At 44.1% G+C, this 22,736-nt stretch overlaps 1 protein-coding gene across 2 annotated transcripts; it reads left to right on the forward strand.

Moving 5' to 3' along the window:
• The first annotated feature begins 868 nt into the window (after nucleotides 1-868).
• LOC148003315 (putative sperm motility kinase W) lies at nucleotides 869-18,718 on the forward strand. 2 transcript variants are annotated; one of them, XM_087567994.1, is made up of 7 exons: nucleotides 869-983; nucleotides 9,159-10,733; nucleotides 11,168-11,660; nucleotides 12,914-13,308; nucleotides 14,306-14,440; nucleotides 17,620-17,857; nucleotides 18,404-18,718. In XM_087567994.1, exons 2-3 carry the CDS (start codon nucleotides 9,217-9,219, stop codon nucleotides 11,187-11,189), a joined length of 1,539 nt encoding a protein of 512 aa, XP_087424120.1. In that variant the 5' UTR covers nucleotides 869-983; nucleotides 9,159-9,216; the 3' UTR covers nucleotides 11,190-11,660; nucleotides 12,914-13,308; nucleotides 14,306-14,440; nucleotides 17,620-17,857; nucleotides 18,404-18,718. The 2 variants fall into 2 exon arrangements, with proteins under 2 accessions (XP_087424120.1, XP_087424119.1); XM_087567993.1 differs by having other exon boundaries at nucleotides 912-983; nucleotides 12,914-14,440.
• The last annotated feature ends 4,018 nt before the right edge of the window (nucleotides 18,719-22,736 follow it).

The raw sequence follows: 22,736 nt of genomic DNA on the forward strand, positions 1-22,736 counted from the left end.
TGAACAGTTTCAGGTCATAGATGTGCCTTTTAGAGATAAAGGAGAGAAGGCTTGGGGAGAGAGAGACAGACTGGTTGACTGACTGTGAGGGTCATGGCAGCTAGAATAGAGCCTCACCCCAGCAGCTTAACATTGAGCAGGGCTCAGCCAAAACGATAGTGGAAATGAAAAGGGCAGGGGGTGAGAGAAACATGGAACCAATAGAGTGTTCTGATTAAGGCTCAAAGTTTTAATATTCAGCACAGTGTATATAAAGGGAACAACTACAAAACCCATCCCCAGAACAGCATAGCAACAGCACATCTGTCTATGCAACAGGTTTCCATATCTTTGTAGTCTGTGAATTCCAGCACATCAAAGCTTGCAGCTGCAGCCAAGGCAGGTGTTGCTGTTCTGTCTGATGAAACCTACAGCTCAAGGTCTGCTCCTCCTGCCTTTCTGGGTTCATGTTCAAGGTCTGCATAGCCTGTGCAGACTGAGGAGGTCACACTGACTGAGGAGAGAAACAGACTTAAGATTTGCGCTAGTGCTACATAGAAAAGACAGGGACATGACAGAGGACGTCCGGGATTGGAAATGCCATGGAACCAACTGCACAGCTATGCTGATCTGCATGGCATTGGCGGCTCCCATTATGGTGAATTATGTTTCCTGATGATCTGAGGCTAAATAAAACCTTGCTCCTATAAGTAGATCCTTGTCTGCATTTGATCACAATCACAAGGAAACAGCATTACAGAAGTTGGGGTCAAGAATGTGAGAGGAAATACATTAAAAAAACCATCAGATCTCTGATTGGCCTATTGCATGTGACATCATAATGAGACTGCTAGAATGTTAGATACCAGCCAATAGCAGGGTTCTCTCTAAGGCTGGGTTCTGTCCTTGTGCTTCAGAGAGGCAGTTGGTTTGTGAGAGAGCAGTTGGACTCAGTTGCTTCTCACAGATTTGGCCTTTTCCTCAACTTGTTGGATCTGAACATAGTGAGTTTGTTTCCTAGGTTTTCAGTTTGGGCTTTGGCATTTGGCGTTCATTTACTTTTTATTTATTTACATTCTTGGTTTGGGTTTTAAGGATACTTTTATGTTCTTTTTCTTCATTTCAACTGCTATTCCTTTGATCAAGTTCATTTACTCGTCCTGTTTGCCTTTGTTTCTGTCTATTTTACACCTTTGGTGGTCTGTATTAACTGTACACAATGAGGAAATCATCATGACTTCACACATCTTGCTTGTCCTGCCTTTGGATTCTATTTATTGGCTTTACTTCATTTCCCTTCCATTGGATGTCACAAATACTTCCCATAGCTCAAGGGTGCAATCCCCCTGCCTACTCATGGCCTGTAGGAAACAAAATGAGACACTTGTGTTTGTGGGATCGGCGTGTTTGAAGTCACACTTCTCTAGTTCCACTCGTTTTCCTGAAACATTGCCCTGACAAAGTTATTTCATCTCATATGTTTCCTGATGATGAAAAGAGGTGGAAAGTGTGCCTTCCCTCAGTTTCACAGAGTACTGAACTTCTTGCCAATCATTGCTGTTAGTTGTTGAGGAGTTGTTTCACAGTTTGTTGGTTTTGCTCTTGGGGTTTGTGTTTGGTCTTTCATAGTTATATTCATGTAAACGTAAGTTTATATTCACATTTATATTTTTACTTTCTTTGATTCTTCTCTCATTCCAAACCTCCTAACAGCATCCTCACCTCACTCACTCCTCCAAGGTTTCCCCTTGCTTCCTCTGTCTCCCAAAGTCCCCACGGGCCCCCTGCTCCCATTTCCTTCAGAGAGGTGGCCTCCTGTGGACAGTGACGGAACATGGCAGAACTAGATGTCTAAGAAGCCTTTCTTAGTATTGTTGGATTTTCTTCTAGGGTTAACTTACCTATGGTATCTGTTTCTTCATTAATTATGACCTAATTTTCATTTTGAAAACCAAGTTTGTAATTTCCTTCCTTACCTTTTCCTTGTATAAAACATATATTTTTCTTATTTTCAACGTATTCACTTTACCTCCTGCTCACTGTCCCCCTCCTGATCACTTCCTCCCACAATCCTGCCTCCCATCCTCTCCCCTTCCCCTTTCAGTGGGTGGGCCCCCAGGGTATCCACCCACCCTGGCATATCAAGTCTCTGCAGGCTTAGATGTATCCTTTCCCACGGACACAGACAAAGCACCCGAGGCTAGAAGAACATTTTTCATGCACAGGCAGCAGCTTCTGGGATGGCCCCCACTCCAGTTGTTCATGACCCACATGAAGATCAAGCTACACACATCTGCTCCATATGTGGAGGCGAGGCCTAGGTTCAACTGTATATGTTCTTTGGTTGGTGGTTCAGACTTTGAGAACCCCAAGGGTTCTCAAGGGTTAGTTGATTCTGTTGGTATTCCTGTAGGGTTCCTATTCTCTCTGGGTCCCCACAGTCCTTCCCCCATTATTCTACAGGAGTCCCCAATCTTCATCCACTGTTCGCTGCAGGTGTCTCCATCTGTCTGAGTCAGTTGGTAGGTGGAGTCTCTCAGAGGACAACTGTGCAAGACTCCTGTCTGCAAGCATACTTAGCCTCAATATGTATGGTACACAGGATATATATTAGTTGTGACATATATGTTATATGTTATATAATATGATATTTATGGTAATTGCTTATATTATATATCAAAGTATTTTGTTATTTGAAACTATAAATATACTATTTTATGACTACAAATTATTACAGGCTGAAATTGTAATATCATAATATATATTGTGATTATAAAACAAGTATAATACACTACACTAAATTTATATTGCACTTAAAAGTATTATAAATATATTATCAATAAGACACACCCAAAATACAGCAAACACATAGGCGAATGCTAGCAGCAATCCACTGAACTGAGAATGGGACCCCCGTTGAAGGAATCAGAGAAAGTACCGGCTCGAGACCCCATATGAACAACAATGCCAACCAACCAGAGCTTCCAGGGACTAAGCCACTACCCAAAGACTGTACATGGACTGACCCTGGGCTCCAACCTCATAGGTAGCAATGAATAGCCTAGTAAGAGCACCAGTGGAAGGGGAAGCCCTTGGTCCTGCCAAGACTGAACCCCCAGTGAATGTGATTGTTGGGGGGAGGGTGGTAATGGGGGGAGGATGGGGAGGGGAAACCAATGGAGAAGGGGAGGGGGATATTGGCCCGGGAACCTGAAAGGGGAATAACAATCGAAATGTAAATAAGAAATACTCAAGTTAATAAAGATAAAAAAATAAACAAGCCATTATATTTTATTTTATACATACCAATATCAGCCTACCTCACGTCCCAATACCCCCTCATATATCTTCTCCCAATCCTTCTCCAGTTGTTAGGAACACCCATGAAGACCAAGCTGTACTTATGCTATATTTGTGCACAGGGAGTCGGGGCACCTAGGTCTAGCCCATGATCTCTCTTGGATTGGTGGTTCATTCTCTGGGAACCCCAAGGCTTGTGTAGAGTGGACTTTGATCATTATCTCCTGAACACCACATTCTGTCCACCATGTGTTTGTACTCAGGCTTCTCCTTTCTCCTGAAGCACAAGAGACAAAAATGTAGCCCATTTCTGCTTGTGGAACTGCTTTCTTTCAAGTAAAAATTTGTGTATGTGCAGCGACTTTCCTCGTCCGTCAACAGTTCACTGTCACAGTGCTTACTACATGTACTCTTCCCCAGTCACTCCTTACAGGCTTTGCTGTTGTTCAATTTATTTTTGATACAAATTGTCCTACTGCTCCTCAATGAGGCCATTTTGATTGTGAATGAAGGGCTCTGTAGTCTGTTGTTGAAATGGATGTGAAATACCGAGGGCTCTCATTTACAATTTTCATGTTTATGTTCACCAAGGAAGGGAGCTAGCTTATGCTTTCTTTTCCATCGTGATTATTTGGTTGGAGGAAGAGGGCAATACTAACAGACATGAGTTTGGATGTAGTCCTTTGCTTTCTCGTTCATGACATAATTTCTGTAACTCTGGTATATATTTTTCTCCAATGTTTTTACACATTTGGGTAATCCACGGGGGCGGGCCTCAGATTGTTGGGAGTACTGTTTTTGTTTTTGTTTTTTTTTTTGAGTTTCTTTTATTTTATTTCTTTTTTTCATCTAAAACACGAGTTTATTACTTTGGGTAAACACTTATGTTACAGGCAGTTGATACGTAAAAGTTAACAAATAATAATTTTTTTGATTTATTTTTGTCTTTTTTTATTAGATATATTGCTATATTTATATTTCAAATGTTATTCCCATTCGTGGTTTCTGGCCCATAACCTCCCATGCCCTCCCAATCCCCCATATAGGTGTTGTCCGACATCCACCCCCTCTTATCCCATCATCCCCAAATTCCCCTGCACTGGGGTTCCAACCTTGGCAGGACCAACGTTTCTCCTTCCACTAGTGCACCAACAAGTCTATTCTCTGCTTCTTATGCAGTTGGAGCCCTGGGTCAGTCCATGTCTAATCTTTTGGTAGTGGTTTAGTCCCTCGAAGCTCTGGTTGGTTCACATTGTTGTTCTAATGAGGTTGCAAGCTCCTTCAACTCTTTCTTTCACTTTTTCTCAACTCTTTCAATCCTTCCTCTAATTCCCCCCAAGGATGTCCTGTTCTCAGTTCAGTGGTTTGCTGCTAGCATTGACTTCTGTATTGGACATGCTCTGACTGTGTCTCTCAGGAGAGATCTATATCCGGTCCCTTTCCGCACGCATTTTTTTTAGCTTCATCAATCCTATCTAGTTTTGGTGGCTATATATACATGGGCCACATGTGGGGAAGCCTCTGAACAGCCATTCCTTCAATCGCTGCTCTAAATTTGCTTCCATATCCCCTCCTATGAATATTTTCCCCCTTTTAAGAAGGAGTGGGAGCATCTGCATTTTGGTCATCCTTCTTCTTGAGCTTCCTGTGGCCTGTGGATTCTATCTTGGGTAATTCGAGCTTTTTGGCTAATATCCACTTATCAATGGATGCACACCATGTATATTTTTCTGTGAGTGGGTTACCTCACTCAGGATATTTTCCAGTTCATTCCATTTGCCTAAGAATTTCATGAAGTCATTGTTTTTGATAGCTGAGTAGTACTCTGTTATGTAGATGTATCACATATTTTTTTTAAATTTATTTAATACTTAATAATAATTCTTTGGTTTCCGGGCAAACATCCCCCTCCCCCCTCCCCTTCCTTATGGGTGTTCCCCTCCCAACCCTCCCCCCATTGCTGCCCTCCCCCCAACAGTCTAGTTCACTGGGGGTTCAGTCTTAGCAGGACCCAGGGCTTCCCCTTCCACTGGTACTCTTACTAGGATATTCATTGCTACCTATGAGGTCAGAGTCCAGGGTCAGTCCATGTATAGTCTTTAGGTAGTGGCTTAGTCCCTGGAAGCTCTGGTTGCTTGGCATTGTTGTACATATGGGGTCTCGAGCCCCTTCAAGCTCTTCCAGTTCTTTCTCTGATTCCTTCAACGGGGGTCCTATTCTCAGTTCAGTGGTTTGCTGCTGGCATTCGCCTCTGTATTTGCTGTATTCTGGCTGTGTCTCTCAGGAGCGATCTACATCCGGCTCCTGTCGGTCTGCACTTCTTTGCTTCATTCATCTTGTCTAATTGGGTGGCTGTATATGTATGGGCCACATGTGGGGCAGGCTCTGAATGGGTGTTCCTTCTGTGTCTGTTTTAATTTTTGCCTCTCTATTCCCTGTCAAGGGTATTCTTGTTCCCCTTTTAGAGAAGGAGTGAAGCATTCACATTTTGTCATCCGTCTTGAGTTTCATTTGTTCTAGGCATCTAGGGTAATTCAACCATTAGGTCTAATAGCCACTTATCAGTGAGTGCATACCATGTATGTCTTTCTGGATGTATCACATATTTTGAATCCATTGCTCTGTTGAAGGGCATCTGGGTTCTTTCCAGCTTTTGGATAGTATAAATAAGGCTGCTATGAACATAGTGGAGCATGTGTCTTTGTTGTATGTTGGAGCATCATTTGAGTATATGCCAAGGAGTGGTTTAGTTGGGTCCTCAGGTAGTACAATGTCCAATTTCCTTAGGAACCTCCAGATTGATTTCCCGAGTAGTTGTACCAGTCTGCAATCCCACCAAAAATGGAGGAGTGTTCCTCTTTCTCCACATCCTCACCAGCATCTGGTTTCACCTAAATTTTTGGTCTTAGCCATTCTGCCTGATGTGAGATGGAGTCTCAGGATTTTTATTTGCATTTCCATGATGACTAAGGATGTTGGATATTTCTTTAGGTGCTTCGTGGCCATTCAATATTCCTGAACTGAGAATGTTTTGTTTAGCTCTGTAACCCATTTTTTAATAAGGTTATTTGTCTCTCTGGACCCTCACTTCTTGAATTCTTTGAATATTTGGCAGCTACTATTTTTGCTACTCAATACTCATTGCTTATGATTCTTGTGTTTATGTGTTTTATTTCATCTTATTTCAAAATTCACACAGGTCTACAATCTCCTTTCGTATATTCTTATTTCTGGAAGCATAAAACTTGAAATGTCCCTGAAAGATCATCTGGATTGTAGTCATAGTAGAGTATTTGTAGAACATCATGTCAGCCATATTGCACTCTAGTTGGAAGAGGAGAGTCTGGTCTCAAATTGGAGAGCCACTATCCAAAGGAACCAGAGCAGTGAAGCAAGCTGTTTATTGGTGGTCTGAGCTTTGAACTGACAGATGATAGCTTAAGAGAACATTTTGAGAAATGGAGCACAATTACACACTGTGTGGTAAGGAGAGATGCTCAAACAACCTTCCAGTGGTTTTGTTTTTATTACCTATTCTTGTGTTAAAGAAGCATATACCACGATGTGTGGTCAGCCACACCATGTTGCTGGGTGTGTTGTGGAACCAAAGAGAGATATTCTAAAGAGGATTCTGCAAAGCCTGGTGCTCATTTAATGAAGAAAATTTTTGTTGGTGTTATTAAAGAGTAAACCCCAGAATATAATCAGACAGACTACTTTAAAAAGTATGGCATGATTGAAACCATAGAAGTTATGGAAACAGGCAGAGTGGGAGGAAGAGAGGATTTGCTTTTATAACTTTTGATGGTCATGACACAGTTGACACAATTCTTGTTCAGAAAAACTATAATATCAATGGGCATAAGTGTGAACTGAAAGGCCCTTTGTAAACAAGAGATGCAGTCTGCTGGATCACAGAGAGGTCATGGAGGTGGATCTGTCTACTTGATGGGTCGTGGAGGAAACTGGTGGAAGATGAGGCTACGGTAATGAATGTGGTGGCATCAGAGATAGTCATGGCGGCGGTGGTGGTAGATATAATGGATTTGGAGGTGATGGTGACAGCTATGGTAGCAGTCCTGGTTACAATAGTAGAGGAGGTTATGGAAACCAAGGTGGTAGATATGGTGATGGTGGAGGAGGACATGATGGTTACAATGAAGAAGGAAATTTTGCTTGAGGTAGCTATGGTAGTGGTGGTAAGTTTAATGACTTTGGAAATTATAGTGGGAAGCAGCCATCAAATTATGGAGCCATGAAGCGGGGGCAGTTTTGGTGGAAGAAGCTCAGGCAGTCCCGATGGTGGTGCCTACGACTCTGGAGGTGAAGTGGTGGATGTGGCAGCAGAAGGTTTTAAAATAAAACAGAAACGGCTACTTTCTACTACAGTCTTAGTGGGAGAGAGAATGAGGAGTCGTCAGGAAAGCTGCAGGCTCCTTTGAGACACTTGTCCTGAATGCAGTGGAGGAACTGTAAAAATCTGCCAGAGAAGGAACGACGATCTATAGCCAGAGAAGTCATTGCAGCTTAAACAGGAAGCCCCTCTTGTTCAGGACTGTCATACCACAGTTTGCAAAATAGTGCAGCCACCGATTAAGGCAAGAGTGTCAATTAGATGTATATTTCTGAGGTCTTTCATTTGTTGTAGCCTTTTCTTTTTCTTTTTATTACATCAGATGTATTGCCCTGTAAATTTTGATATTGGTACAAGGAATAAAATTGAGTAATATTTAAATTAAAAAAATCATCTCATTGTTTTCTGTTTATAATATGTAGAAGTCCCACTTGATAACTCAGGTTAACTGTTTGCATGGTTGTCTTGAAAATAGCCAGCTCATTTTTTTTTATTAACTTGAGTATATCTTTTTTTTTTGTTCTTTTTTTTTTCAGAGCGGGGGACCGAACCCAGGGACTTGTGCTTCCTAGGGAAACGCTCTACCACTTAGCCAAATTGAGTGTTATTCCCTTTCCTGGTTCCCGTGCAGACATTCCCCTAATCCCTCTACCCCCTTCCTTATGGGTGTTGCCCTCCCTACCCTCCCCCCACTGCCGCCCTCCCCCCAAAAATCTAGTTCACTGGGGGTTCAGTCTTAACAGGACCCAGGGCTACCCCTTCGAGTGGTGCTCTTACTAGGATATTCATTGCTACCTATGAGGTCAGAGTCCAGGGTCAGTCTTTAGGCAGTGGCTTAGTCCCTGGAAGCTCTGGTTGCTTGGCATTGTTGTACATATGGGGTCTCGAGCCCCTTCAAGCTCTTCCAGTCCCCCACCCCGACTCCTTCAACGGGGTCCTATTCTCAGTTCAGTGGTTTGCTGCTGGCATTCGCCTCCGCATTTGCGGTATTCTGGCTGTGTCTCTCAGGAGCGATCTACATCCGGCTCTTGTCGGTCTGCACTTCTTTGCTTCATCCATCTTGTCTAATTGGATGGCTGTATATGTATGGGCCACATGTGGGGCAGGCTCTGAATGGGTGTTCCTTCTGTGTCTGTTTTAATCTTTGCCTCTCTATTCCCTGTCAAGGGTATTCTTGTTCCCCTTTTAAAGAAGGAGTGAAGCATTCACATTTTGGTCATCCGTCTTGAGTTTCATTTGTTCTAGGCATCTAGGGTAATTCAAGCATTTGGGTAATAGCCACTTATCAATGAGTGCCAGCTCATTATTGATGTCATGTTAGTATTTCGCTTTGCATGCCCAGTTCACTGGAACCATTTCTGCTCTTTACCAGGACTCCTGCTCTACCAGTTTTCGGTTGGGATCTTCTGGGATTTATATGTCCTTGAGGTGCATCATTGGGTGGTTTGGGATATCTTAGGGTTCATGACAGAGAATTCTTAGTTGTAAGCCTTCATTCCAAACTTGCATTCATTTTTATTTCTAGCCTTGTATGTTCCTGGTGTAACACATGCGATTAGGTGGTTGACCTTGAAGCAAGCATCATGGCCGGCCACACAGAAGTGAACATCCTTGAAAAAGATTTCCGGATCTTGCTATCTCTGGGTTCTGGCTCATATGGAGAGGTGAAACTTGCCTGTCACCTTCCCACAGGCACAAGGGTGGCTGTCAAGGTCCTTGATAAAAACATCAACAGTGTGGCTGACATCACTTTGGAGGTGGAACTCCTTCAATCTTTAGAACACAGAAACATTGTTCGATTTTTTCACATGATCGACACACTGACAGCAAGTTACATTATCATGGAATATGTGGCAGGAGAGGACCTTGAGAGCTGCCTCAGATCACTGGGCTGTATGAAAGAGGAGGAGGCCAGACCTATTTTCCAGCAGGTGGTGTCGGCGGTTCACTTCCTCCACCAAAGACACATTGCACACTGCGATATTAAATTAGAAAACATTCTGGTCGATGCGGCAGGAAATGCAAAGCTTTGTGATTTTGGTATGGCAATTAAAATCACAGAAGGGCAGATGCTGGAGGAGATCTGTGGCTCCTTGCTCTATTGGGCCCCAGAGATCTTGGCAAGGAAACCCTATGATGGGCTGGCAGGTGACATGTGGAGCTTGGGCATCGTCCTCTATGTTCTGGTCACTGGGCACTTTCCATATCTAGAAGCTACCACTGAGGATATGCACAGGCTCATCACTACTACGATGTGTCCCATTCCTTACCACTTGTCAAAACCGTGTCACATCATCATTGCACGTTTACTCATGGTCCCCACCTGGTACAGGTTGACAATATATCAGCTGGTGGAACGACCGTGGCTGGGCCCCATTCAAGAACATAGGCTGCTTGCCACAAAAGGAATACTTCCCAGGATCGTGAACACAATGTTCACCATTGGTTATACCTGTGAAGAGATTGTGTCATCCCTAACACACAGGCAAGTCAAAGGTGAAGTAATGGCAACCTTTAATATTTTAAAATACCAGCTGAACTGTGGGGACAGCCATCAACAAGTGGAGAAGCCCTGGGCAAACAGCAGCCCTGCAGGTGCCCTTAGCCTACTTCCAGCTTTGAAGAGGAGAGCGAGTGAACCTGTTCCTTCAACCCGTATAGAAGCTGGCAAGAGTTACTTTCAGGAGGATGGTGTGGAAGAAAGAGGCGAGAGTTGCAGAAGGTACCCCATGCTCACCAAATACTCCTCCGTGGACCTAATGCCCTGTTCAGATGACCCAGTACCAGAAGGATATTCTCTGGCAGTTAACATCACTAATACTGCTACAGAGGACATTGCAGTCAACAGAAATTCTATGGACAGCCTACGTGGCGAACACTTCTCTCCATTATCAGCCCAGGATGGAACAGCCACAGGGTTTGTGAACATGGGCTTTTTTGAAGAAGAACCATCCCCAGAGCTCGACATTTCCAGGGACCAGCCCCAAGTTGGACCCATAGCTTCTGCTTCTAGGCCACTTAGGGGCTGGACGCTGATGAAGAAGCGAATTTTCCGTTTCCTGGAAGCCTGCTGCTGCTGCTGCTGTCTGCCCTCCCCATGGTGAGCCTGAATCCCTGTGTTAGGTGCAACAAAGAAAAGATGGGATAGTGAAGTCCCTTAGAAAACACAGCTGGACTGGCTACCCAGATTCACAATTCCTGTGCGGTTAGGATATGCCTTTTAATATCCTCTGCAAACGATAAGATGGACCCTCTAATACGGCAAAAATATAAGATGTCTAGCACATTAAATGGCCCAATTCCACAGCTTTACCCTCATTTAAATGTCTAGAGGGTTGAGTCACAAGCAGATAGCATAGCATGGGGCACATTGGGTTGAAAGAGATAGAGGACAGTTTAGCTAAAGGGGAGAAATTTTATAGAGGAAGGAGGAAGGTGAGAGCTATGGCAGATCAGGTGAGTTCAGTGCTGAATAAGTCCTACCTCTGTCACGGTCAGTAATAGATGCACTTTCATATTTCTTTTGCTTTGAAGTGGGGAAACTGAAATGAATTAATAGAATTCCGGCCCTATTGAGGAGTGATGCCACAGCAGAAAGTCAGGACAGAACCCCAGGCTGCTGTGTTCCTCCAACCCAGGGCTACACGCTTCTGTGTCCCTCTCCAGCTCTTGGGTCTGAACTTTCAGTGTGCAGCTCCTTCAGTTTCCTCCAGCCCCAGCACTGCTTCGTGGACAGAAAGGTGCGCATAAGGAACATCTAGCGGGGGAGGCTCCACCTCCCCAGCTCTGGACATGCTATAGGACCAGTGCCTACAGCATCTAAAACAGAGGCCTCTACAGGCAGGAATGACCTGTCTCATGACAAGGCCTCTGTCATGGACATTGAAGACAGGACTTACTCAGTCCTGAGGAGGACGAGTGTCATCTTGGTCACTTTATACCCTCCATCTTATTTTGTGACTGTCCTTTGGAAAGGCCTGCAAGAACCATGGAAGTCCCCTGGAAGGAGGAAAACAGGTGAAAGGAGGTAAGCGGAACAATTGGCAAATGGGATGGAATGGGAAACAGAAATGAGAGGGTGTAGTGTGAGGAATAGATTCTGTCCTTAGGAACTTCCTGTCCAAAAAGTGCCATGAAAGAGATGCTTGTTTTGGACTAGGCAGGAGCTTGGGGCAATCAAGAGTAGGAATAGAGTTCCTGAGAGGTACAGCATGTAACTAGATCAGCCTGGCCAACGATGAGGAGAAGAGGGCCTGCTTGGATGGCTCCTTGCATGAGTCAAGGCAGACAAGTAGGAAGCTGCCTTGAAGCATCATCCTGTTCTATGCTCCTGAGCTGTCAAGTGGCAGGAAAAAGGTATAGCCCTGTAAAGTCAGTTGGTTCCTATCCTGCTCAGGACTCCGGAAGTCCTGTCTTCAATGTCAATAACAGGCCCTTCAGGATTCTTTGTTTCTTTTGAGGGGAAAGTGAAATGGCATAGTTGAGCTATGCCTTTGGTGTTGTATGTGCAACAAGAGGGACGCAAGTCAGATATTGGAGGTGCTGTGTAAAAATATACCAGGGCTACAGGTCATAGCACCCATCCTCCAAATATACAGTTTCAGCTACGGTGTTTAAACCCTTCACCTCCCTGGAGCGCCTGCCCTGCTTGCTAGATTTCCCTAAGTAGTCACATGCAGCTGTGACCTGATAAAATTCTATGTCCCTAGTTTTGTCATGTTTGTGGAAAAAGGCTTTGAGAGCATCTAGAACAGTGGCCTCTGCAAACAAAGCAGACATCCATGTAGTTCTCAGGCTCCACTCCACTCTGTTCACTTCATCATACCCAAGCTCCCTTCTGAAGGTTCTGTGGAAGAAGGCCATTAACCCCGAGTGAACTGTTGGAGCTGCGGATACACAAAGGGAGATAAGAGGGAGGAATAGGGAAAAGAAGAAATGAGTGGACATGGAGAGGGACAAAGCAAGAGTGTGCTGGGACACTTCCTGTCAGTGATGAAGCAGAAATGAGGGAATGTGTGGTCTCGGGCAGGAGTTTGATGAAGAAAGACTAGGAACCATTGTCCACCGCAGACAATGTGAGTTGTGAGGACACTGCACACCATGTGAAGTGGTCCTGCTCTGATGGTTACTGACATGTGTCAAGGTACAGAAGTAGGAGTTTGCCCCAATAAATACTCTCCTGTTTGGGGCGACTGATGGAGGGTGTGGCACTGGGGAGTCTGCTGCTCTTGTCTTATGCAGACTACGTCTCATCTGGTACCTGTGTCTTTTTCTTCACAGCCTCTTTCATCCAGGCCTTCCACGTTTCCTCCCATGTCATGTTTGAAGAATCTTTTATCATTCTCCCGTCTCATGGACTGATTCATAACTATCATTTGAGCTATGTTTGTTTTGCTCAACAATGGCAAGTTAAATAGGTATTACCGAGCCTGATGCCAGATATTGCCTCTAAGAGGCCAGCAGCCATGGTACTGGATTGTATCTACTGCCAATCAAGAATCCAGGCTTAGACAAGAACAATGGTGATCATGGAATTGTAGATGTCAGCCCCTGGTGGGGTATGGAGAATGGAATGAATGTTTCTGTGAGGTGTTTTTCAGGACACATTTCAGGGAAGGAGAAACTCTCAGGGTTGACCTGGCAACCGAGCTTCACAGAGAATCCAGAGGCCTAAGGTGAGTGAATCATGCAGCTGAAAGTAAGATGGAGTCCAGTAAGTATCTGTGTGCTGTAGACCATGAGTGTCCGAAGCCTGGTCTTCATATAGTGAAGGAAGGAACACAGAAGGTGGTTTATGCCAGCATCGCCTTCTCCTAGGGAAATTGTTGACTGTTTACTGACAACCAATGGGAACATGAGGGACGACAGAGCTGTGGTAAGGCAGGAACTGCCTGCTCCTTTATACTTGGCATCCAGCTTCCATTCTGCCCAGCTGTCCCTGGGCACATTGACAGCATTGGTCAAATCTTCTTCCCAACAGGATGATGGGAAGTTTGGCTGTCAATACTTCCTAGAATCTGTATCATCTGGTGAGTCCTGTGTCAACAGAACAGAAAGCTGAGTTCATAGTGGTTGAGAGTAATTTTGACTTTCATGGCATCAACCAGGGTCAGCTTGTGTTTCTATTGCACATCATGGAAGCTAGAGCTGTTGAATGGATGGGCTTCTTTTTAATTCTTTAAAGGGGACAGTGAAATTTCTTGTCCTAACATTTAGTTTTTATTTTTTGAGACAAGAACTTAGTACATAGCATTTTTTTTGTTCTGTAAATCATAATGTAGAATTGGTGGTTCCAAAACTCAGTGAGATCTTCCATGGCACTGCATCTTGTATGCTAGGATTGTACATGGGTACAGCAGCAATAATAAATTCTTGTAATCTTTCCATGTAGAACCATTCCAGTCCTGAGCTTTCATCATTTGTGCATGGCCAGGAATTGAGCTGGAGGCACTGACATCCAGGGTCGACTAGGAACAGTGAGCAAACCAACCTCAAATGTAACCTTCAGAATAGAAGTCTATGTTCCCATGGGAGTGGACACCTGATGGTGGGAATTCAGTCTAGAATACTTCTGTGGAGAGAAGCCAGTGGGATAGGCGTTGTGTGTCATGCTTGACACCATTTGGATATAGGCCTCAGAGTGTGACTCTCTTACCTTGCCTGCTTTCACAGGATCCCTTAGCTGCCTTCTGGGCATAAGTCACATGACCTCAAAGTGACAACTTCAGGATACCGTAGACTACCTAGCCAGTCTTGTCGACAGAATTCTTTCCATCTGAGCCAAGTGGTCATAGATGAAGACATAAGGTGGGTCACTGAGACAACTGGTACCTGTCATTTATTATTGAAAGCACAGCTTTCACTTCATGGTCATCTATGGTAGAGGAAAGACTCTTGTTCTCCTGATTCAACACCAAGATACAGTCTGATCAGTTGCTGACTTTCATGACTAGTTTGGATTTCATGGGTCCCACAGTGCTGTCTTTGCTTGTCAAACCACTTTGGATTGAGTTTTAAACCACTGAAACGTGTTGATCCTGGCAGGCTAATGTGGAGATTGGGATGTAAGAATCTGAGTTCTGCATCACCCAAAGCACTGTACAATACCTCATGGAACGTCTGTGATGGGACAGGTAAACTCTCCACATAAGAATTGTCGAACATGTTAGGGAGACCCCGTCCTATTCCATATCCTTAGAGCTTTGTCATTTATGTTCAGGTTCCTAACCACCAAACTTCTATTGAGTGAAAACAAGCCATTTCTGTCCTTGGGGAAAGCTTGTGACACACAGCACAGTCCTCCTGATCTTTATCTGTCTCTGAAAAATGTCAAAATTTCATAATTGAGGCTGGTTATGTGGAGTTTTCTTCCTATATCATCTTCATATAATTTTTTCATTATATTTTCTTTTAAAATTTGTCTTATTCCATTGAAACATTAAATGTTTTCCATGGATGGGTATACACATTCAAAAATCTGATTTCATAATGCCGTTCCCCAGAAGCTTTTAGCTCTTTGTAAACCATCATAGTTGAGCTCAAGATGGACCTCCGAGGATGAGAAGCACAGGTTGCAGAGGCAGCATGAACTCCATTAACTTTTGCTGAAAATGGAGGGTGGAGAACTAATGTTTTGCATGGTTCATATATCCTCCTTGTTTGAAGGGATGAGCCCTATATATTGTGAGACATGGGGTTTCCTGCTGTAGAGCGAGAGAACAGAATGAAGAATCCTGTAGGAAATCCATAGAGTCTGTGTCCATTTACTGATTTACCCAATATAGAGGCCTCTATCCAACACAGGACCAGGTAAACCATCTATGAGTGTTTTCTCCACAGGAAACCATATTTAAGAAGGAAACATGGCCCAGGCCTACCCTCTCACAGCATTGTTTTCAGAGTGTACCTTGAGCCAATACCATGTCCAATCTGCCCATGAATGTGCCAATTCTTTGGGCAAATCTGTACAGAAATACTACAGCAATACTCATTTCTCTGCTTTTCTCATCAGATTTCCCACATGAGGAAAGACCAGCTCCATCCCTCTTTCCTCATGGTCCCCTCTCTGATGTTGCATTTGCAGCCTCCCTGTATCCCCGTATCCCTCCCATCACAGAAGTCATAGCTCACTGCATGCTGCCTCAGTTTTTCTGTATGCTTAGGAGACTCACGGTGGGGAGTTTTATCAGGACCGTATCTGTCTCCTAACAGGGGAGTACCAGCAATGAAGGGAAATAGGAATCCTTTTTAGTAGGAATACTTGGATCCTGCTTCCCTTTTGAGGGGGTGGGTTTACGTAGCCAGGAGCACAGTGATAATAGAAGATAAATTCTTGGAATCTTGTCTAAACTTAGCACTACATGTTAGCAACCATGAGGATGCCCTGGAAGGGTTCCTTCAATCCCAAGATAAGTGATGGAAAGACAGAGGGAGATAGTGAGAGATAGAGACACAGACACTAAGGAGTGGCTCTCAGGGAACATGAGATAACTTAGTGTAGGCGATTCTCTGTACTAAAACAGTTGAAGAGGAAACTTTGAAACAAAGAGTGCAAACATCTTCACTCACATCTATGTCCTGACATTCATACTGCCACTGGACTTTTACTGCATTTGTATTGGCTTCCAGAGCTAGGGTACAAATAACCTACCAGAAATGAAAGATAGAGTTTCAAATTAGCTCAAAACTCAGGAACAGGATCTGACTCAGGAAGACAGATTGTTAAAAATGCAGGAGAACCTATCGAGACTCACTGACCCTCCCCCTATCACCAGATATGAGTAAATGAGTAATGAGTTCTGTACTGCCCCTGTGATAGATACTTGTTCAAGTCCCGGTTGTGCCCTCCAGCCATTGAGTCCTGCAGAGAGTATTCCAGGAAACAGGCTGGCCAAGCCTAACCAGATGTGTTTCAGATGCAGATGCCTCATCAACACTGACAAACATTTACCCTAAAGGACAATCAAGATCTGTTCTCAGGAGAATGCTTGCCCTTTCCCCTCATTTAAGTCCTAGAGTCTTAAGAACAATCTTGTAATTTTGAGAGTTTTCCCTTGTGACATTTTTGGTATTTCCTTTTGACATCCTCTCATCTCCTGGAGTTTGTGACTTCTTCCTTTAAAAAGCCCTTCTCCCAGCCACTCAGGGTCAACACCTCTGTCTCCTGCATGTGATACGTGTCGGCCCAGAGATCTCCTTAGTAGATCTCCATAATAAACCTCGCCTTTGTGTATACATCCAAAATGGTCTCTCTGTGTCTGGGGTCTGCGACTTCTCGAGACTTGAGTAAGGGTCTCCATTCGGGGATCTTTCAGAAGAAGATAGCCAAGAGGCAATTGGTCATTTTTTGCTTCGCCCATAGCTGGTCTGCTTTTAGTGACCACTAATGTAGTCTTCAATACTGATGCACCTTATGGAAAGCCAGACCAGAGCAAAAAAGACATTAGTAAGGTAGCCATGTCACGAAATCCCAGGAGAGACAGCAGAAATGAATGTTTGGCCCCACCATTTGCCATTGATTCCAAGTATGTGAATTTCCCAGTGCAGAGTTGATGCCCAAGAGACCAGAAGAGTATAAAGTGGACATTTTGTGTTGCAGCCACTAGAGGGAGCACGTTGCTGCCTGTTACCTGAGAGAAGAGAAGTCAGCTCTTTAGGGCCAAGCTTACAGACTCAACACCTTCCTTTCCACACAGCCTGCCTGAGAGAGACACCTGGACAGGTGTAGTCAACACAAGCTATTTCAACCAGGACCTATCCAAACATGACATTACAGGCCAGTAATACTCATCTCCCAGAGAAGAAAACTGAGTCCCAGAGATGATCCGTAGCTTGCTCTTTTGTACAATGTATGTTTGGCTCATATACTATAGAAACCCAACCAGATATTTGACTCAGACATAATGACCACAAGCACACTGACTTCCTTGTAGTCTTACTGTGTACACTACAGTCACTGGCCATGTTCTGTCTTCTCTAATCTGCAGGTTCTGCTGAACAAGATCTGTGGTCAAAGATCCTTTCACCGTCCTTGCATTCTGACTCATCTAGAAAATTGTTAAAGAAGATGGTATAGGAAATGCAGTGTCCAATCCACATAGAATGTTGGGAAACTGCTTAATTCCTTTCTCCTAGTTCCTGTTTATGGGACAGATGCAGGCAAACAAGCCAGACCAGTCCCTGAAAACATTATTTCCTGAAGAGAACCATTGAGTTCTTTATCACGTAAGTCACATAAGGGGAAAATAAACATTATCCCTGCTTCATTGGGTACTGAAGTCCACCCAAAATGAACAGGCTGTGTGATCTGAATAGTCACAAGTCTTAGGTAGGACAGTGAATGTTTCTGGCAACATCATCATGTATCTTCAATGAGCCTTCTCTAGTAGATAGACGTCTGTCCACATCTTGAAACATGTACCCAGAAAATTCCTGCCTCAGGATGTGGCACACATTACTATGACACTGGCTGTGGAGAGCATCTCCCACCTACACGTCTCATGAATGAGTATCATGTCATTGCCTGAGATCTAGAGGAGCTCAGAGGCTTCACACAACACCAGGAGGACATGCTGTGGAAGACAATGAAATGCCCTTCTACCATCCAACTACACACAACCACTCCACATTTCCAACCATATCTGGGCACTCTACAGGAGGATCTCTTCGTGAAACCACCCACTGGGTAGATATAGCCGATTCACTGCCCATCTTAGATAGTTTGCATTTTGGCTGTGAACAACTCTCACCTATGCTTCTCTATTCTCACAGATATTCAAGGAATCACTCCTGAGCAGATGAAGTATGTGTCTCCGCAGAGCCTGAGCAAGTGAATGTGCCTCCATGTCTGTTGTCTAGACTGGATCTCCTGAGAAGGCCAGTGGCCATGGACCCAAGGACCACTTACAGGAAGATGGTGAAATTGAGGGCGTTCTGTTGGGCCATGTCTTAGTGGTGTTGGGTAGATAATATTCACAGTCAAAAAGTACTAAAGTGTTTCAGTACAATTCCAAAATCAGCTTTGAATTGGTATTCAGAACACTTTCACACATGGCTGAGAGAAATACAAATTGACCTGAACCCTTATGCCTGCCTAGTCACTGTTCTTTTCTTCAACAGTTCATTTTTTATACACTTTACACTTTGATCACAGCCACCTTCTTTCCTGTGCTCCCAGTCAGGGCCTTACATATCATTCCTCTCATTGCCCCATCTACCTTCTTTTCAGAGAAAGAGGGAGCCTCCTTTGGGCACCACTCCACCCTGAGACATGTAGTCTCAGCAGCACTGCATACATCCTTTTTATACATCATCTATATGCTCAGCAAAACCACTTCGATGGCCAAACACCAAATGGAGCAAACAGCTGGTCCTAAACCTAGAAGATCTGACAGAATGAAGACGAGATTCCTCCCTACCCGGCCCTTCTCATTCCATCCCTTCCCACATTGTCTCAGAGTTAGAGGAAGTGCTCCAGAAAAAGAACAGAGACTGGACAGATATGACTGAGCACATAGTCTAGCAATAGACCCACCTAAATCAGGCCAGCTAATTTTGTCAAAGGCAACCAGGGAAATCAAGGCACAAAAAAGTGAGCTGCCGTCAAAAAATGTTGAATTGTGTTAAAGCAAATATTAGAAAATCCATTGAAAAACAGAACACAGTCAACAAAGTTACTTGTGTCTCCAAATGCACACGATATAATTTTTATATACATGTTAAAGAAGAGGCATATATGAATTTGTCTCATAAGTAGGATGATCAGAGAAAATGTAGAAGATGAACTGTGCAAACGAAATCCTTAAGAAAATCAAGAACCAGACAATGGCTGGAGCAAAAGCCTCCCTAGGGCACCTACAAGGAACCTGACTCCTAACACACCCCAGGAGACAACACATCCCTGTACTACCTAGAGATTAACAAGTAGAAGTGCTTTAACATACACTCTCTTCCATCCATGCAACTCTAATAATTACTGCATAAGCAGAAGGGGTAGAGGTCGAAAATGATCACTATTCAAGCCTTGGTGATTAATTCCAGCTCTGACAGTCAGCACCATTTTGGCTCCCAAATACCCGAAGCCAATAGAGGGAAGAGGTTTAAGATGGGAGACATATAGGACTCTTTGGACCTGGTGTGTCTTGCTGTTGCTCATGGAGAACAGGAAGGCCAGAGCTGCAAGTGTCCACTGATTCAGATATGCTGCTACATATCACCCACATGAAACATCTCAGCCAGCTGCTGCTGCTCAATCCATGCCAGGGACCAACCTGTGCTGTCCATTCCACATGCCTCTGCATTGCTAGGTGTCAGGACCTGGGAACACTTGCTTCCCCCGTATCACATATACTTCTATATATTTGGCCTTGCCCTCACACTTGTCCTCTGACATAGCCACTCCACATCCACTACTAGGTGCCTGTTCTATATGACCCTCTCCTACCACTCTAGTCAACACACACCAGTAGGATTCAGGACGTGCCAGATATGTTGTCCTCAGCTGCTGTGCTCCAACACCCATGCAAGTAATTGTGCTAGCCAGATGTCCCCACCCATGACACCCCCAAATGTACTAGAGTCATCAGGACACCTCCAGTACAAAGCCCCATGTACTATCTATCCTCTGTGTCTAGCGTTGCTGATACCAACTATGTCATACATAAGTCTCAAGACTGCAGGATTGAACAATTTGATACACAGTAGTGCATAAGGGCTCAACAAGGTGTCCAGTGAAACCTGAAACCAAGCTACGGTGGCAGGGGATGGATTATCTTGTGGACCTGATAAATAGCAGTGCCTGAGTGGGTTTGGCAGTAGGATTGAGGGTATCTAGTAAGATAGTGGTAGAAGCTCCTGATACTGAAATGATTGATTTCCAGAGCATTAGCAAGATGTTCTGTAATGTCTTATGAACACAGTAATGTGTATTGAGTTCCAGCAGTAGGGACCTGAGATATACTGGTCTGTGCAGGGGACCAGGGTGCTGTCCAGCAGTAACTTATCAATAGTATGTATGGAGCACAGGTGGTAATTATGATGTTATATGGAACAGTGTGTGTGTGTGTGTGTGTGTGTGTGTGTGTGTGTGTGTGTGTGTGAGTGTGTGTGTATGTGTGTGTGTGTATTGTGAGGGGTTATAAAGTTTGGTGTGGTGTTTTCACCTGCAGTGAATATGAACCTAAAATCTGTTGTTGTGGATTGTAATGCACTTTGGATTACATCTGTGAATGTGAGGTGATTTAGTCAGTTTTCCTTGGAACCTGATATCATGGAAGACATCGATCCTTGGAAAGCAGTGAAATGGATGTTAGCCAGTGTGTGTAGAGAACCTGTGACTTTAGGGAGGTATACCCAGCAGATCCTTGCACTATGGGTGTGTGTGTGTGTGTGTGTGTGTGTGTGTGTGTGTACATGAGCGTATATCACTTTTACTGTAGGTAATAAGAACTTACCAGGACCCCATACCTAGGGATGTGGATGTTTGTGTACATGGCGATATCTTGAATAATGTGAAAGTCAATTTAGGTCTCTGAACACATGGCTAGGTAGCTGGTTCTGCTAGGTATCTAACCCCATTCAGAGCCCTAAATTGACTTTCATGTCATTCAAGATATTGCCCTATAGACAAAGATCTCCATAACACTTCTAGGTATAGGGTCCTGGTAAGTTCTTATTCCCTATAGTCAAAGTCACATCCATGCATGCACACACACACCCCTGGTGCTAGGGTCTGCTGGGTATACCTCCCTACAACCAAAGGCTCTCTTACACAGCTATGGTTCAGATCCTCACAGTAACATCTTCTTTTACAAATCCTCACATGTTCAGATACATGTATACCTGTCCCTAGAGCCACACTAGGAACATGCACACATGCATTCATGTACACACACACACACACACACACACACACACACACACACACACACACACCCCAGGAGATTGAAAAGAGATGGCGTGGGAGGGAGGGAGACAGAAATAGAACAGAAGCACAGATACATAGATTCCTATACAGAGGCAAGCATGCTGTCATGGCAACCAGTTGGGTTGTGCTATGGACAAAGGTCCATGTATGCACACAGATATACACATGGCTACATTTTTTGGCCTGTTAGGTATGAATACACATACACATGAGCTGGGTTTCAGTTACTGATATCTTCCCAATCAACTAATTCTCCACACATGTTTAGATGTAGGTTCAATTATGTGTCTCCTACCTGTAACTAAAAGCCTCATACAATACATGGCTTTGTCTGGTTCTACATGGCATTCACATGCAGCCAAAGCCACAATACACATAGAGTTAAGTTTCAGCTCTTGCTAAGAGCCTTCTTCCCTACAGTTAAAGTCCCAAAGCAAACAGGAACCTAGGTATTGAGTCCTGCTTGGTAACCTTTTCCCTCCAGCAAAAGCTCAAAAATAAGAATAGGTGTCAAGTCCTTCTAGTTAACCCCTTAACTGTGTCTCCCTCCATGTCTTATATTCACATCTCAGGATTAGGAACAGAGGATATAAAGATCTTCTGGGGCCACAAGCTTGGAATAGAGTTATGGCTAAACATCCAGATTTTTCTGCTACAAGCAGGCTTGTGTAGCTTTCAGAAGACTGTGTGAAAAATAGGATGGCAAATGTGTGATCTGTGATTCCTATGTGTAGCCCTGCACCCTCGTTTGCATATGTGATGAGTGTGACTTTGGATCTAACCAGGCTGTTGTGTGATCATTGAAGGTTCCGAATTCTTTGATGCCTACTCTTGTAAACAGTGTATCATTCTGGAGAAAGATAGAGATTGTTGCCCAAAATTTGTCAATTTGGGGAGCTCTAAGCGAGCCCTGTTCTATGAGCACAAACGATACAGGCCCAAAGCGGGATGCAGCTCAAGGGGAGTGCCCAAGACCTAACACCGTTCCTGAGGCTATGGGGCTTTCACAAAAAGGGACTTATCTTGACTGCCCTCCGAAAGACCTAAGAAACAGCTGAGAGAGTCAAATGCAGATATGTGCACCCAACCAATGAACAGAAGCTGCTGATCCCTGTTGTTGAATTAGGGAGAAGCTGGAGGAAGCTGAGGAGGAGGACCACCATGTAGGAGGATCAGCAG

The sequence above is a fragment of the Rattus norvegicus genome, chromosome 9 (assembly GCF_021556685.1).
Source record: "Rattus norvegicus strain SHRSP/BbbUtx chromosome 9, alternate assembly SHRSP_T2T, whole genome shotgun sequence".
NCBI classification, from domain to species: domain Eukaryota; kingdom Metazoa; phylum Chordata; class Mammalia; order Rodentia; family Muridae; genus Rattus; species Rattus norvegicus.

What these genes read in the sequence shown, in the direction of transcription:
- LOC148003315 (XM_087567994.1), top strand. Translation starts at nt 9,217, where the DNA reads ATGGCCGGCCACACAGAAGTGAACATCCTTGAAAAAGATTTCCGGATC. An exon ending in TGCTGTCTGCCCTCCCCATG is followed by an intron (nt 10,734 to 11,167) that starts GTGAGCCTGAAT and finishes TTTGCTTTGAAG; the next exon opens with TGGGGAAACTGAAATGAATT.